The sequence below is a fragment of the Sphaeramia orbicularis genome, chromosome 6, assembly GCF_902148855.1.
Source record: "Sphaeramia orbicularis chromosome 6, fSphaOr1.1, whole genome shotgun sequence".
Lineage (NCBI taxonomy): Eukaryota > Metazoa > Chordata > Actinopteri > Kurtiformes > Apogonidae > Sphaeramia > Sphaeramia orbicularis.
This window is the reverse complement of record NC_043962.1, coordinates 15304600-15321356: the sequence shown is the minus strand read 5'-3', so window position 1 is coordinate 15321356 and position 16757 is coordinate 15304600. Positions and strand designations below refer to the sequence as shown.

Sequence of the window (16757 nt, the reverse complement as noted above, 5' to 3'; positions counted from 1 at the left end):
TTCAAATATCATCTTACCAATGTCATTTATAATTTGCATCTCACTTTAGTGTAGCTGTGAAATGTTTCTCCCACCGAGGTGCTCTTTTGTAGTCATCTCTCATAACTGAAGCAAACATTGTAGACTACATCTCTCGACTACTAATTCAACAGAAGGGCTTGCTTTGTTTGTGTAACAGGCTTCAGAGCTGCTACCTCAGCTGTCCTGCTGGTCTCTTTGAGCTGTACTTTCTTTCACTGTGTGTGTGTGTTTGTGTGTGTGTCTCTGTGTGTGTATTTGTCCATATCTCTGTATGTGTGATGTGGCATTGACTAATGGGTGCATGTCTAGTGCCAAAAAAAAGGTAAATGTTTGTTTTAAGTAAAGCGGATCATTGGGGGAAAGTTGACAACCCCAGAAAAGTAATTCCAGGGCCATGTATTTCAGGTGTTGGAAAAGAAAAGAGAAAAAAGAAAAGAAAAGAAGCTCTGTTTGTCATTAGCTTCTCTCTCTTATTAACCCATAAAGACTTAAACAGCCACCAGCAACAAAAGCATCTACTGATCTACAGTTTATCATCTTTTCATGGTCATCAGATATGACCCATTTGGATGTTCAGAGGCTCCATAGTTACCATGGAAACACTGTCATCTTCTACAACATTGATTCATCAGTAAAACCCGTGGAGTTGGATCAATGACATTGAATGGACACACTTGGTTTACGTTAATTTAATGATAGAGTTTACTGAAAAAAAAAAAATCACCTTTTCTTCAGTTTTCTTTGTTTTGATATAATAACCTTTCAATTTACTTTCCTTTTTCATGAACATCTACATAATCAGTGAATGAAATAGAGGAAAATGCATGGTTTATAATGAAATTTTTTTAAAAAGCGGGGATAATTTTTATAATTAATAGTGATAAGTTACTTAAAAGTGGGGTCTGAGATCTTGGAAAAATGGTTCAAGCTAGCTACATTTTGAAAATACTCAATTCAAAAGCCCAAACCCCTTTCTTCAGACGTTCCTCCGAAGCCACGCCTCCAGAGTGCTGGCACACACAATGCTTGTTCCCGAGGGTTCACGAGCGCTGCACAGCAACAATTCGCCATGAGGCTCTGCTCCGTCCCCGGCTTTACTCCGACGCCGTATACGATCCGGTCCGGCCCCGCCCACAGTTTCGTCTCCTACACGGGCTGAGGCTTCCTCGCTGGCTACGGCCCCGGCTGAAGCTTCGGCTCACATATCCATGCGTACTTGATTCAGTTTTCTCTAACACCCCCACTCTTCCAGAACAGCCCCAGCTCAGACCTATGTGACTAAAGTTACATTTCCTAGTGATTTATGTAGTGACAAAACAGTTTGAACATTCCATCCTAATACAACTAATATAACCAGGTTCTGGCTTCACTTCCTGTATAAGCGTTTCCAGCCTCTGGGAACGCGCAATTCATGCTCGAAGAGGGGTGCGCGCAGAGGGGGGAAGGGGGGAGGGGTGAATGGCAGTTGAGTTTGATAGACATATCACTGTTCAGTTATTTCAATAGGCACTCAAAATGATTGGATGGTGTTTTTTCAGTCCTGTCCGTTCCACAGGTGACTGATTTTTTTTTTTTTAATTTTTGTGTTAGAGCATTTAATTAATTAGTTGTAATCAGGGTGTGAAGGGGATTCTAAGGAATATAGTAACAAATGCTCCAGGAAAACATCTCAGACCCCACCTTTAAAGTAAGGTTAAACAGAGAGAAAAATTCATTTGGGAACTGCCATAAAAGTAGCACTGGGTCTTTCTGAGTTAAAAGGGGGTTATACACTATATTGCCAAAAGCATTGGCTCACCTGCCTTGACTCGTATATGAACTTAAATGACATCCCATTCTTAATCCATAGGGTTTAATATGACGCCGGTCCACCCTTTGTAGCTATAACACGTTACACTCTTCTGGGAAGGCTTTCCACAAGGTTTAGGAGTATGTTCATGGGAATTTTTGACCATTCCTTTAGAAGCGCATTTGTGAGATCACACACTGATGTTGGACAGAAGGCCTGGCTCTCAGTATCCGCTCTAATTTATCCCAAAGGTGTTCTATCAGGTTGAGGTCAGGACTCTGTGCAGACAAGTCAACTTCATCTACACCAAACTCTCATCCATGTCTTTATGGACCTTACTTTGTGCACTGGTCATGGTGGAACAGGAAGGGGCCATCCCCAAACTGTTCCCACAAAGTTGGGAGGGAGCATGGAACTGTCAGCATACCAAGAGATTTAGGACAATTCCATGCTCCCAGTTGTCTTTGGGAGAACTTCAAAGCTCTTTATTCTCAACACTCTACTGATATCTATCTATCTATCTATCTATCTATCTATCTATCTATCTATCTATCTATCTATCTATCTATCTATCTATCTATCTATCTATCTATCTATCTATCTATCTATCTATCTATCTATCTATCTATCTACACTGAACAAAAATATAAATGCACGACTTTTGTTTTTGCTCCCATTTTTCATGAGCTGAACTGAAATATCTAAAACTTTTTCTATGTACACACGAGGTTTATTTCTCTCAAATATTGTTCATAAATTTGTCTAAATCTGTTAGTGAGCACTTCTCCTTTGTCCTTTGCTGAGATAATCCATCCACCTCACAGGTGTGGCATATCAAGATGCTGATTAGACAGCAGGATTATTGCACAGGTGTGACTTAGGCTGGCCTAAGTTTTTCTTTAAAAATCCAACAGACCAACTTTTCTCCTCCTTTTCAGTGACATACATTTTTTATCGCTAATTCCGTCTGAGTGTCCCGGCAGTGACCTAAGGTTGGCACATTCCAGAATATATTTTCTTCACTTTCCCATTTTACTTCTCTAAATTAAAGGGAGACGACACTCCAGGACTCCATGAAGACTCGTGTCAGCTGATTAAATTCGAGCCACGTTCTCTCTATCTAGATGGAGGGTTACAGCCTCTATTGGGGTTTCTATCATAATACTCTTTGCCTGTGTAGCTTAATTGGATCCAAGGCTTATCTGAAATCTTGTGGCATACACTTCCCATGACAAAAGCACACAGAACAAGGAGCACAAGCACAGACTGATCGTATCTGATGACAAAGAAGAAATTCAGAATAACTCAACAGTGGCATTTTTCATTACAGCCTTCAACACGGGCCATGACAGGACAGAGCGCAACTGTATGATGTTTAGCGGGAATACATCTATTTACACATGCTATTTGATTTTTTAATAGGGATCTGGAATAGGATCTCCGTCTCATGTAGTTACACTGTCAGAATTGATTATGCCACATATTTGCACATACACTACACTCTGCATGTTCTGGTCTGGTTGAATCTATTATCATTCTGCAGTATAGGAAAAACAGTCTCTCCAAAATTGCAGTGCGTTTGCAAGGACTGTCACTGGGGAACTTGTTTTGGTGGGACATTTGCATGTGGTGAGGCAAGTCCTGGAATAAAAATGGCTAAATCCGTGCAAAAGCAGACTCCACATTGAATTAATCATACTTCAGTAGACTAATATGCAAGTCCATAGTCATTTTATTAATCCCTACAGGATTCTGCGTTCCAAACACTTGAAGAAAATGTTATTATACTTTTCTGTAAACCATAGATGTATCGATGCTGAATCCTCAAGGACCTGCTCTTATTTATTTATTTATTTTTTCCACCTTAGGAATAGGTTAGTGGGAATGGTGGAGAAACAAAACCCAAGGTGGACTGTCGATCCTAACACCTGTAGATTTGTAAGTTTAGGAAATGACAGTGCAGTGGGTTTGGTTTGGGATAGGAGAAGGTGTGGTTTAGTATTAACCCATAAAGACCCAGTGCTACTTTTATAACAGTTCCCAAATTAATTTTTCTCTCTGTTTAACCTTTCCTAAGTGATTTATCACCATTTATTATAATATTATCCTCTGAATTGTGTGTGTTTAAGTAAAAAATCTGGTAATTTCCTATATTTAATGTATTAATCTTGTAGATGTTCATTAAAGCTCAGATTAAAATTGGTGGTCATTATATCAAAACAGACAAAGGTGAAGAAAAGGTGACTTTTTTAGCTAAATATATCATTAACTGAACATAAACTAAGTGTCTCCATCCACTGTCGTTGATCCAACTCCATGGGTTTTACTGATGAATCAATGTTGACGGTGTTTCCATGGTAACTACGGAGTCTTTGAACGTCCAAATGGGTCATATCTGAAGACCATGAAAAAATGACAAACTATTTTACACCAATTAATTACATGTATTGATAGAATTAGTGGATCAACAGGTATTAAACAGTTACATCAGTACATGGTTTTGGTTAAAGGTGGATGTTTGGGTCTTTATGGGTTAAAATGAATATTTCTGAATATTTCTTTATTTTTCATCGCTTGTGTGTTTCTACAACCCTAACCAACTGCTCTCAACCTGAATCATAATCAGAGCCACACATTCAATCAGATGTTTCCACTGTCCTTGCACAATATCCTGAAATCTTGAGTTATGGCCCAAAACATCTTTTTGTGATGTCACAGGAATCTTGACCTTTGACCTTTGGCAATCCGTTCTGATTCGTTCAACCTTGAGTCCATGTGAATTTGAAGAAATTTTCTCAATGCCTTCCTGAAATATTGATTCATGAGATTCACGAGGTGACACACTGGCCATGACATTTTCTGTTTGTCCATCATAATTTCTTCAGTTCGTCCTTGAGGCCCCGTCAACCTTTTGTGCCAAATTCAAAGACGCTCTGTCAAACTGTTTTTGAGACACAAGACAAACCTTAGACACACATGAACATTGCTATGTGTGGCTAAAACACCATAATGCCAATACACACCTATCTAGGAATGTTGAAGGAAAACATATTGGTAATTCAGAAAGGGTTGGTGTTACAATTTGAATTGAATTGTTTTTGAATTGAGTTGTTTATTCGCATGTATACACGACAATAAAACACAATAATAATAACAGTAAAAGACATGCCGGGGAAGCCAAAAACCAAAGTGGTTTATCGAGGGCCTCCCCAAAGACTTGAAATAAAAAAAGTATTTGCAGTGTCTAACAATGATATACAATCATAAGTAAACAAAATTAACTAAATGAAGGAAATAAGGAAGTATAACAAAAAAAATTAATAAATAAATAAAAGAAATGAATAAATAAATACATCATAAACAATGCACGTAGAAATAAGTAAGAATCAACAAAACTATGAATCGAAATTCAGAATGAAACTAATAAGTTATCTAACTAAGAAAATGGTAATTGAATCAAGAGGAACAAACAGATCAGGTGAAAGTAGTGCTTGGGTGTTCTATGAAATCCAGTTTTAAGAGTTTTTTGAATCTGGGTAAGAACACACAGGTTTGCTGTGACTGGCTTAAATTATTCCATATAATGGGGCCCCTATACAGTATTGTAAATTGTTTCTGATTGGATTTTGTCATAATCGGTCTTAGTAGATTCTGCTGTCTTGTACTTTGGTGATGAATGTCTGAGTTGAACCGAAAGAAGCCTTTGTGTTGATCAGGTAAACATGAACTGTTATTAACAATTTTGTGTACAAATAAGGCAATCTGAAATTTGTTGATGTCATACACAGTCATAACTTTTAAGTGGTGAAACAGACCTGCTGAGTGTGCTGTAAAAGTAGCATTGGCTGCAATTCTGACAAAACGCTTTTGTAGTTGATAGAGTGGTTTGATAGATGTTGTGTATGTACTAGCCCAGATAATATTGCAATATGTTAAATAAGGATATATCAAACTGTAGTAAAGGGTCATAAATATGTCTTGTGTGAACACTAATTTGACTTTTCTTATGATTCAATTTACATATTGTCACCTTCAGGCGGAAACCTTGTATGTCCAAAGCGGTTATTTTTCAGGAAACTGGACAAACTATGTATTTTCTATATAAATGAATGGAATTAAAGGCGTCATATTTTGCTAAACCTTATTACCGTATTTTTCGGATTGTAAGGCGCACTTAAAATCCTTTAATTTTCTCAAAATCGACAGTGCGCCTTTTAATCTGGTGCGCCTTACGTATTTGTACTGGTTGTGCTTACTGACCGATTTTATGTGGTACACGGCGCTCAAAAATCTGTCAAAATGTTTTAGTATGACTTGGGTGGAACACTGAGCACTTTTTGTCCTGTCTTTTTGTTCTGTCTGTAAGCTCGATGAAGTACCTGTCTTACATGTTCAATGTATGTCTTGTTGTAATATCAAAGCAATCACCTAAACAGCAAAACAAATCTACCTACGGGTACAAATAAAGTAACCTTGAACCTTGGTAAACTACGAAGCCGCACCGCTTGATGGATTGTCGGAGCATTACGGTAGTCAGGAGCCTCGCGGAGTAATTTGTAGTACTATGCTTTAACATAATATTACAGTTAGGGTTAGGGTTATGTTTACGTCAAGAGACCGGATGGGTTTTTCCACAAATCTCCGTCCCTATTGATCTGCGACTCCATGCGCGCCCATCTCACCGATCCTGTCAAAACCCAAGTGAAGCGAACTAATTCGGAGCTTGCCATCATTCCGGGTGGATTAACCAAAGAACTCCAACCGCTAGATATTGGTGTCAACAGGTCGTTCAAAGTTAAATTGCGAGCTGCGTGAGAGCATTGGATGACAGAAGGCGAACACACATTCACCAAGACAGGGAGGCAACGCCGGGCGAGTTACGCCGCTATCAGCCAATGATGTTTTACAACTGAACAATGTTGAGAGTTATTGTGATTGTGGTTGTTGGGAGTTGAATAAAGTTTGACTTATCTGAATGTTTTGTTTCGCTTAATGCGCTTTATAATCCGGTGTGCCTTTTGTATGAAAATAGACCCGTTCGTTGATATTGCACCTTATGGCCCAAAAAATACGGTAGTCTTTGGTTTATTTATTTGTGTATTTGGACACTAATAGTTCATAAAGTTTGAATTTGAACCCTCCAAGTGCTGTAAAGCTATCTTTATGTTCATTCCGGAAAAATCGAGTGGATTTCTACGACACGTTTTAATTCCTGCTTAATTTGTTACATTTTATAACTAGTTATGTCACGACATTTATGCATATAAGGTCAAGACTTCTGACGAACATTTCTCCGAGTACGACATAATTGTTTATAAGCAGCAGCGGTTGTAGTAAAAACTGAAAATATGTCCAAACTTTGAGACGATTACCTAAAATGTTCAGTCGTTGGTTGTATTATTGAACACAAGTGGCTGAACGCGACAGAGCAGCACAGTCAACAACCTGGAGGGGGCGGGGCCTGAAGTGGCTTATTTGGATTTAAAGGGCCAGCGCTTAAAACGACCTTTCTGGTGTCATTACTCAGAAATATTGTTGAAAATGGACCTGTGGAGTTGAATTATTGAAGAATTCAGACCCAAGCATAGCATTTACAGTTTAGGTAGACCACAGGGACATGTTTTAAAATGCATAATTCCATTTTAAAAAGTAAAATATCACTCCTTGAAGAGATGTAGTTACAAGCCCTTTTCAACACTTTTCATTAGTTATATATTTCTAAAACTGTCAGGCCAATGTGAAGACTGACCAATGAAATCGTTTTATGAAAGAAAAAAAAAGATCAAAAATGGACCTGTGAGGTTTCCGCCAGACAGCGACGATATGATGAGCACTAATGAATATCAATTAAATCACTGTAATCCAGATTATACAGAACTAAACCACGAAACAAATCATCTGCTTACATTAGTATTATTTATTAGTTTAGATCCTATGGAACACTAAAAGTCAGGTGGTTGTTTTGCTGTAAAATGTATACATTCCTTGAAAAACACCCCTCCAGCTCAGACGACCGCATGGTACTTGACTGTAGCTGCAGAGCCTACATCAGTATATATAAATATAGGATGAAAAGTAAAGCGGGTTATGAATTTTAAACAGGCTTCCTTTACTTCTTCCCCGTGGCTGCTTCTGAGTTTTTTTTTTTTTTTCCTTTTTCAGGGATTTGGATGTTAGTCTCTCGATCGAGCTACTGCATTGTAAAGCAACACCTCAGTCAGACCAGACTCACTCACTCACTCAAGATCCTAACTGAGTTTCACCTTAATTCTTTGTAGTTTTTAACGTACTTCACTCAGTTTTAATGTAAATATGTGCAACCATACACAGCGCCTAAACACCCTGTACATTTCCTCAGCTCGCTAAGGACTTATTACTGATGGAGAGCTTAATCCAGGGGTAGGCAACCCATGACTCTGGGGCCACATGTGGCTCTTGGGCTCTTTTCCAGTGGCTCAATGTGGATTTGTCAAAAAACATATGGAAACAAATAACGTTTTTTTTTTTTGTTTTGTTTTGTTTTTTTTTTTATACATATTTTGCTATTATTGTCACAACCAAAAATGTTGTAGAAATGTAGATTACACTCCAAATTAATTAAAAAATCGTAGTAGTAGTGAAAGTAGACTGCTTTTTCATTTTATGACACAGGTTTTATGATTTTTGCTGCAAAATGAAAATGACAAGTTTCACAGTTTTCCTTCGTTCTGTAATTTCTTTGTAGTTCTGTAAATGCACTGAAACTGTGATTTATTCTCCACATATTCTGTATAAACTAATCCTGAAGAGTTTCTTAAACAGTCACCACTTTGAGAAAAAATATAAGGGTATCTTTCGGCTCCAGACGGTTTAGTTTTTCTATTTCTGTCTAAAAATGGCTCTTTAGATTTCAAAGGTTGCTGACCTATGCCTTAACCCATAAAGACCCAAACATCCACTGATGACCAAAACCATCTACTGATCTAAAATGTTTAATTCCTGTTGATCCACTAATCCGATCAATACATGTAAATAATTGGTGTAAAATTCAGTTTGTCATCTTTTCATGGTCATGAGACTTGATCCATTTGGATGTTCAGAAGCTCTGTAGTTACCGTGGAAACACCGTCATCTTTTACAACATTGAGTCACCAGTAAAACCTATGGAGTTGGATCAATGACAGTGGATGGAGACACTGGGTTTATGTTCAGTTAGTGATAGATTTTACTGAAAAAGTCACTTTTTCTTCAGTTTTTTTTTTTTCAGTTTTGATATTATAACCTTTCACTTTACTCTGAGCTTTTATGGACATCTATATGATCAGTCAATTAAACATGAAAAAATAAATGATTTTCACTGGAAAAAATGCAAAATTTAGGGAATAACATTGTAATAAATGGTGATAAATCACTTAGAAAAGCTTAGGAAAGAAACTTGAGGGAGTAAAATTCATTTGGGAACTGACACAAATGTCACACTGGGTCCTTATGGGTTAATACCTTTTGATCCATTAATCCTATCAATAGATGTGGATAATTGGTGTAAAATTCAGTTTGTCATCTTTTCATGGTCATCAGATATGACCCATTTGGATGTTCAGAGGCTCCATAGTTACCGTGGAAACACCATCATCTTCTACAACATTGGTTCACCAGTAAAAGCCATGGAGTTTAATAATGGTCTGTGGATGGAGACACTTGATTTATGTTCAGTTAATGATATATCTGACTGAAAATGCCACTTTTTCTTCCGTTTCCTTTGTTTTTGATATAAAAACCCTCAACTTTAATCTGAGCTTTTATGAACATCTACATGATCAGTGAATTAATTATAGGAAAATACCAAATATTGACAGAAAAAACAGCAAAATACAGAGGATAACATTATAATAAATAAATGATCAACCACTTAAGAAAAGTTAAATATAGCGAAAAACATAAATTGAAAATGCCACAATCAGACTGGGTTTTTAAAGAGACTTTGGTTGGATTTACATATAAATGTTTTCACGGAGAATTTGAAAGAATTCTATTTCTCTCAAGGTGTGGAGGATGACAGAGTGGTTTGAGAATGTCATTAAACTTCCTTAAGCAATTTTTTTAACATCATAGTAGCAATATGGTGATGGAAATGGTAATATATGCCTATTGGTCTTCAGTTTCCATCATGCTCTACCTCCTCAGGTCTTCATCATTATTTTCTTTCCAGCAGCAGCAGCAGCAGCAGTAGCAGTGATGCACATTTGCAAGTTAGGTTTATTTGTACAGCCTTAATCACAGTCACAATGGGCTTCCAAACGCCCACATGATGGAACAATGAATGCATGCGGTAACCCCTTTAACCTTTAGACTCTCAATGAGCAAGAAAACTCCCACTAAAAACCGCAAGTCTCAAATGTGAGTAGGTGTGTGTTAAAACCAAAAGAAAGAGAATAGGAGATACCACATGTGTCTATACGTACAAAGATATGATGGATTTGTTTACACGTTTCACTTTCGGAACAATGGAGTGGAATTTGACATACTTAATATTGCATTATTTATGTTTCTGATGCAAATTAACGACTATTTGATGAAGAATGTTGGCTCGAAACTGAAAGAGCTGTGCCATTTGTGTTCAGCAGGGGGACTGCTGTTGTATATGTCTCTGGCAGCATGAAAGTATGTGATGAGCCTGCAGACAAGATCCAAAGAGAAGGCTGAAAGAGCATCTAGAAAGGTGATCCATCCCAATGAGCTCCCCAGAAACAACCCCCCCCCCTCCCCGTTTACTTGCCTGAACCAGTCTGAGAGAACTAGAAGAAGAGGAGAGTCAGTGTAAAAATAAAAGTATTTTTCTTTCTCCCATGCAGCTTAATTTAGTCATTAGAAGAGCATAAATCTTCACAATAAAGAATGATGTATAATGTTTCACTTAAAACGGCGAGTAATGTGTCAGCTCTCTACAGGCCTTTTAAGTGTAATTGTAATTAGGAAAATATGAGTTGCACAGTTTTGCCATTTAAAATCCAGTTAGAGGCCTTATTAGCCTCATGCTAATCATACTCAGTTTGCTCTCAGTGAAGTATCAGAGACAAGTGCCTTAAAAAGCACTAATTTAAATGCATTTCCAGTGGCTGCACGTTGAGGACATTCAATTAACACAAGTAATTTGATTAATGTCTCAGGAGTAAATATAACAGGAGGTTTGTGTGGAAATTCTCCAATTGTTCATCTGTGATTCATACACTGGAATGAGCCCATTAGCCTTTGAGATGTTTGGACGTTACAGTGACACAGATAAAGTGTTGTACATTTATCTGACTCATGCTTAGAAACACAAGTCGGGATGAAGATAGTTTTGCGTAGGATAAAGATTGGAAGACGGGTGGAATAGTGACGCTCAGACACTGTGGTGATGTGTGTGCAGATTGAACATGTTCATTCATTCATTGGCAGAGATGTCAAGTAATGAAGTGCAAATACTTTGTTACCTTACTGAAGTAGAAATTTTGGTTATCTATACTGTACAGGAGTAATTATTTTTCAGTTGACTGCAAAAATCTAAATCTTACAAGTGTATTTTCCTCATTTCTAGTCAAAATATCTCATCACACTTAAAATAAGACAGAATCACCTAAAGAGTAACTTTTAAGTGAGATATAAGAACTTATTTTTAGACAATAGATCTTGAAAATCTTATTTCAAGAAATCTTACCAACATAATTTTCACTTGTTCCACTGGGAGATTTTTTTTTGCTTGAATTAAGAAAAAAAAAAAATCTTGAACAAGTGTTCAGAGAACGCAAACCTCCGCCAAGCACCCTGAACGGTGTGCATGTGTGGATCGACTATTTCTTTTTAAATTAAACAGTTTCAAGGTTGTTCCATACAGCAGAAAAAGTTGAAGCTTGGTACCAGTCATGTGTATGTCAAATTATATTGATTTCCAATCAATATTTGTTGAGTTATAATGAAAAATGTGTGGTAAATGGGATTTTCAATGTTAAATTGAAATGTCCACAGAGTCCACATTCCACAGTGGATGTGGACAATCTTGAGCCAGATACAAGATATTGTTATAAGCTACAGGTGGATCAAATTGGAGGCTAATCGGAGTCATTTTTAATTTTTTATGAATTTTCGAAAATTGCTCAATGATGACAGATAGGAAAATTATAGATTTTGTGACCTTGCTGTGACCTTGAACTTTGGCCTACTTGGCCCAAAATTTATTGGGTTCGTCTCAGGGCCTAGGCCTATCTGTGGGTAAAATTTGGTAAAGATGGTTGGAATAGTTTTCCTGTAAAGTTGCTAACAATCAAACAAACATGCAAATACACAAACAAACACACAAAGACAAGTGATCACAATACCTCCTAGTGGTGGTAATTAAGCAAAAAAGGCATTTGTACCTGTAACAGCCACTGGGTCTTTTTACCCCTATTGAAATACATTCATTTTTGACATTCACACCATAGGTTTTTATGCAGCAGTATTTGTTTATGATCTGAAATATATGTCAAAACATCAACATTAATTGACATTAGATAAGAGTAAATGCATTAAAAACACATATATGAGGATATTTTCCTTTAACCCAAATAGGACCCAGTGGTACTTTTTTGTCAGTTCCTGAATAAATTTTTGTCTATATTTAACCTTTCTTAATAGATTTATCACCATTTATTACATTATCTTCTGTATTTTGTGTTTTTTCAATGAACATCAGGTGTTTTTCCTATATTAAATTTTGTGATCATGTGGATCTTTCATAAAAGTTGAGGGTTATTGTATCAAAACAGAGAAAACTGAAGAATAAGTGACTTTTTCAGTAAAATATATCATTAACTGAACATAAACCAAGTGTCTCCATCCACTGTCATTGATCCAACTCCATGGGTTTTACTGGTGAATCAATGTTGTAGAAGATGACGGTGTTTCCACGTTCGCTACGGAGCCTCTGAACGTCCAAATGGGTCATATCTGATGACTATGAAAAGACGAAAAACTGTATTTTACACCAATGTTTTACATGTATTGATAAGATTACTGGATCAGGAGTTATTGATCATTTTAGATCAGTAGATGGTTTTGGTCATCAGTGGCTGTTTGGGTCTTTATGAGTTAATATCAATATTCACTGTCATTTTAGACTCATTTATACTGATGACTACGGAAAGTGATGTGTACTCAAAGACACTTGAATTATAAAACCAGAACAAAAAAAAAACAGTGATAATAAAATAAACTTAGTTTGTGATTTGAGATATTCCTTTATGACGACAATGGCAGCAGACATTTTTGTGAATTACAAATATTGCATGGGTAAATTTGACACTTTTGGCAGCTCTAGTGTTAAGGTAAGATAGGTTAGATCGATGCTGACGATCTCCTGGCTCAAACACTTTACCGCCATTTGTTTTGTTCTTACGAAACTCTCAGCAAGACGGCGAAAAATATTCCACAGTTGAGATGTTGAAATGTGAATGCGGTTTCATGGCAGAGTTTAGTGTCTGTCCCAACACTGTGAACGCTGAAATCTACCTCTATGAACACCAAAAAGCATATTTATTACATAATGTGGAATTTTATTGGCAATGTAGGGAAGTGTTATCTCCGGACCAGTTGAAACGATGATCTTTGTGAGTTATGATCATCCCCCTGAAACACAATAAAGATTTTGTTTGTTACAATATCAAGACCTCTTAAAATATAGGGTGTACAGATGGATAATAACCTTAATCTGTGTAATCTATCATCTCATCATGCAAAGTTGGATTGCCTCAATTCGGATAGATACACTCTGCCATATGTTACCGTGGGAGCTCCCATTAAAAACTGTATTCTCCCAGTAAATCTCACCACAGCTATAGCGGTAGAAATGGGATGCCATATGGGTAATACACAAAAAGCAATTGCACTGGAGTCACTGGGATCGTTGAGGGAGGGAGGGGGAGGGGGGCACGCCACCAAATCAAATTTAAAGCAACTGGATGTAGTTGAGTTTCAGGCAGTAACCCGTTTAATCCCAACTTTAATCTAGATTACATTCACATCTGGCATGGTTCTGCGTGCCTCCATATCCTTATTGAACCCCACGATGGGGCTGACCACTCCTCTAAGAAAAATAAGGATGACCCCCACCCATTCCGAAGCCCACCCCGAGGATGAGAAGATTGGTTTATTCCAGACCTGAGGGAGGAATGTTAAGCAGAGATTCTCTAGTTGCATCGCATTACAGAGATTCCCCTTCTAAAAACCGCAGATTTGTACAGAGCCTTGGCTCCGTTCCACTGTGGTGTAATTGTGCACATGAAAACAAGGAGGTGATGTAAGAAGGGGATTGTCGCAGAGTTGTTGTTCACAGAATACTTATCTGTGTGCCTGGCTAGGACAGCTGTTTCTGTTTCTTTTCTCAGAAATTTTCAGCAACACGACTAAAAGACTCTGATTGAGCATCCCGGGCCAGCCCAAGAGATTAGACGGTCATACTCAGAACAAACTCAAAAAACTACAGCTCAGAAAATGGATTTCTCTCAGATTACTAGGAGAGCTTTTATTTGGAGCGTTGCAAAGTACATTTCATGGTTGTTAGCGCTCATTCTGTCTCACTCACTCATCCTCTCTCTGTAACACAAACACTCCTCCTTTCTCCCCTTCTTTTCATTTCCTTATCAGCTGATTAAAAAACAATTTGTACTTTTACTTATACACACCGTCCCTCAGTTTACCTTAAATTCATTGCACAGAATCCAGAAACCATCAGCTCTTTGGAGTCCAAGCATTACAAATATATATTAGAGAAAGATGGATATACATCAAAACTATCGGTATGTTTATATTTCTTCTCAGAACATGGCTTCAGGCTTCTCAAAAATAAACTAAGAGGAGCACTTCTTTGAGATCATGGCAAGAAAAGTACAGAATATAGTATGAGACGCATTTTGAGATCATACTGTAGGCAACATATTAATAAAAAGTAAGAATAAATTAAAAGTTGCAGTTGGACTTTGTAAGTATTTTCACAGTGGAAGGAAAAGCAACTTTGGATTGAATATTGCATGTTTATGGAAGCAGCCGGTTACTAATATTGCTGCGGAGGCTTTCTGCTCAGTCAGAAACAACTGGACCGTCCGATTTAAAGGGCTTTAATGAGTCTGAGTTCCTGTGCAGTCAACAGTGTGCTCTTAAAGTTGCACATATAGAGTAAATGGGCTGAGAAGTAAAAGAAATGCTGTTTATTTAATCTCCTGTATGCCAATGGAATATAGATATCTCCAAAAACCTCATCGGATGGGAGGCCACTTCACAGTCGTTGTACGCAACACCAAAAATGTATCTTCTTGGAAGTTAAGGATTGAGTCGGTCAGAGTACTGCGGTTCAGAAGGCGGCTGCTGGCAGGTTGTGGTTGTTATTTCCTGCAACTTCGCCTTTCCCTAACAGAGCCAGAGACTCCAGCGAGTGCATATTATCCTTGTCCACACGTAATCCTAGACCAGGTGGAGCTGCGACCTCTACTCCTTCAACTCCTCTTCCGTCGCCTCCCACTTCCTGCAGATCCCCGGTGGCAGCGGCGGCCGCGGCTGCAGCGCATTCCTCTTTGAACAACCGGTTATGCTCCATCTTGAGCTCCTGGTAGGAACGGGAAAACATGTGGAAGATGGAGGTAGCAGGGAAGGCCATGATGAGGATCCCGCTGAGGATGCTGCTCAGAGCTACGACCTGCCCCGGGATGGACCTGGGCACCATATCGCCGTAGCCCACTGTCGTCATGGAGATAATGGCCCACCAGTAGGAGGCGGGGATGCTGCTAAAGTCATGGGCGCCCGTGAGCTCGCTCTCAGCCAAGTGGACGAGCGGGGAGAAGAGTGTGACGGCTACGCAGAGGAAAAGCAGGAGGAGGCCGAACTCCCGCGTGCTTCGCCTGACCGTCAGCCCCAGCGTCTGCAGGCCCAGAGAGTGGCGAGCCAGCCGCATCACGTAAAGAATCCTCAACGCTCGCAGGATCCTCAACACCAGGCCCAGCTTGTCCAAGTAGCCCTTACCTCCCCCCGGCCTCTCGTGGTCTAGGGCCGGATCCTCCTCGTTCACCACCAGGGAGACGTAGTACGGCAGGATGGCCATGGCGTCGATGATGTTGAGCGGTCCGCGCATGAAGTCCAGCTTGCTTCGGGCTTGTATGAACCGCAACACGAACTCCAGGGAGAACCAGGCCACGCACACCGTCTCTATGATGAACATGTTGTAACACTTGGAGGAACACTCGCCCTGAGGTAGAGAGGCAAAGCAACAAGGGTGGGGGGGGTGGGGGGGTAGAGAGATGGAAGATGAGAGGAGCAGAGGTTTGACAGGAGGGAAGACAGATGGGAGAGGAAGGTACGGGAAGACGGAGAGAAGACAAAAATCCTGAGGTCAGATAATCACCTTCAGTAATTAATAAATCATGAGCTATAGTCACTCAGTATTCTAAAGCCACTGCAGCTGAACTGATAGATAATACAGTGACACAATCAATCAATAGTTTCATTAGGGAACGTTTAAAAGATTAATATGACAATCAGCGGAGGCAGCGATAGGAGGCTCGCATTCAAACAGTATTAGAAACAGCAGCAGCAAAATGACTCCGTGAAGACAGATACTATAGCTTTTATTTATCGTCATTTCTATCAATAACAAGAATAAGAAAACCCATGAAAAGTTGCCGCTGCGCCACAGAGGTACGAAGACCAGTGAGAAGAGAACGAAGGCCATTTTTTAATTTCAGTAATAATAGCAGCATGTTAAAAAATATATATATTCTGTTTTATGAAGGTGAGAAAGAAAACTAAGGCCTATATGAATTTTTCATTTCTGTTCCTTTTTGTCTAGTAGAGTTTGAAAATCAAGTCGCTACTCGATTTTCATTCCTTTAATTTCTGTTCCTGAACCGTGGTTAGAAATGACAGATACATTTGTAAGCCACTTGATTTTTCTTTTATCTACACG

General features: G+C 38.7%; 1 protein-coding gene across 4 annotated transcripts in view; it reads right to left on the bottom strand.

Moving 5' to 3' along the window:
• Positions 1-14780: 14780 nt before the first annotated feature.
• kcng4a (potassium voltage-gated channel, subfamily G, member 4a) overlaps positions 14781-16757 on the bottom strand; it is a 67832-nt gene continuing 65855 nt past the window's right edge. For all 4 annotated transcript variants that reach the window (XM_030137250.1, XM_030137252.1, XM_030137253.1 and 1 more), the window contains one exon: positions 14781-16040. In XM_030137250.1, coding sequence (XP_029993110.1) covers positions 15153-16040 — 888 coding nt within the window. In that variant the 3' untranslated portion in view covers positions 14781-15152. The remainder of the gene's footprint in view (positions 16041-16757) is intronic.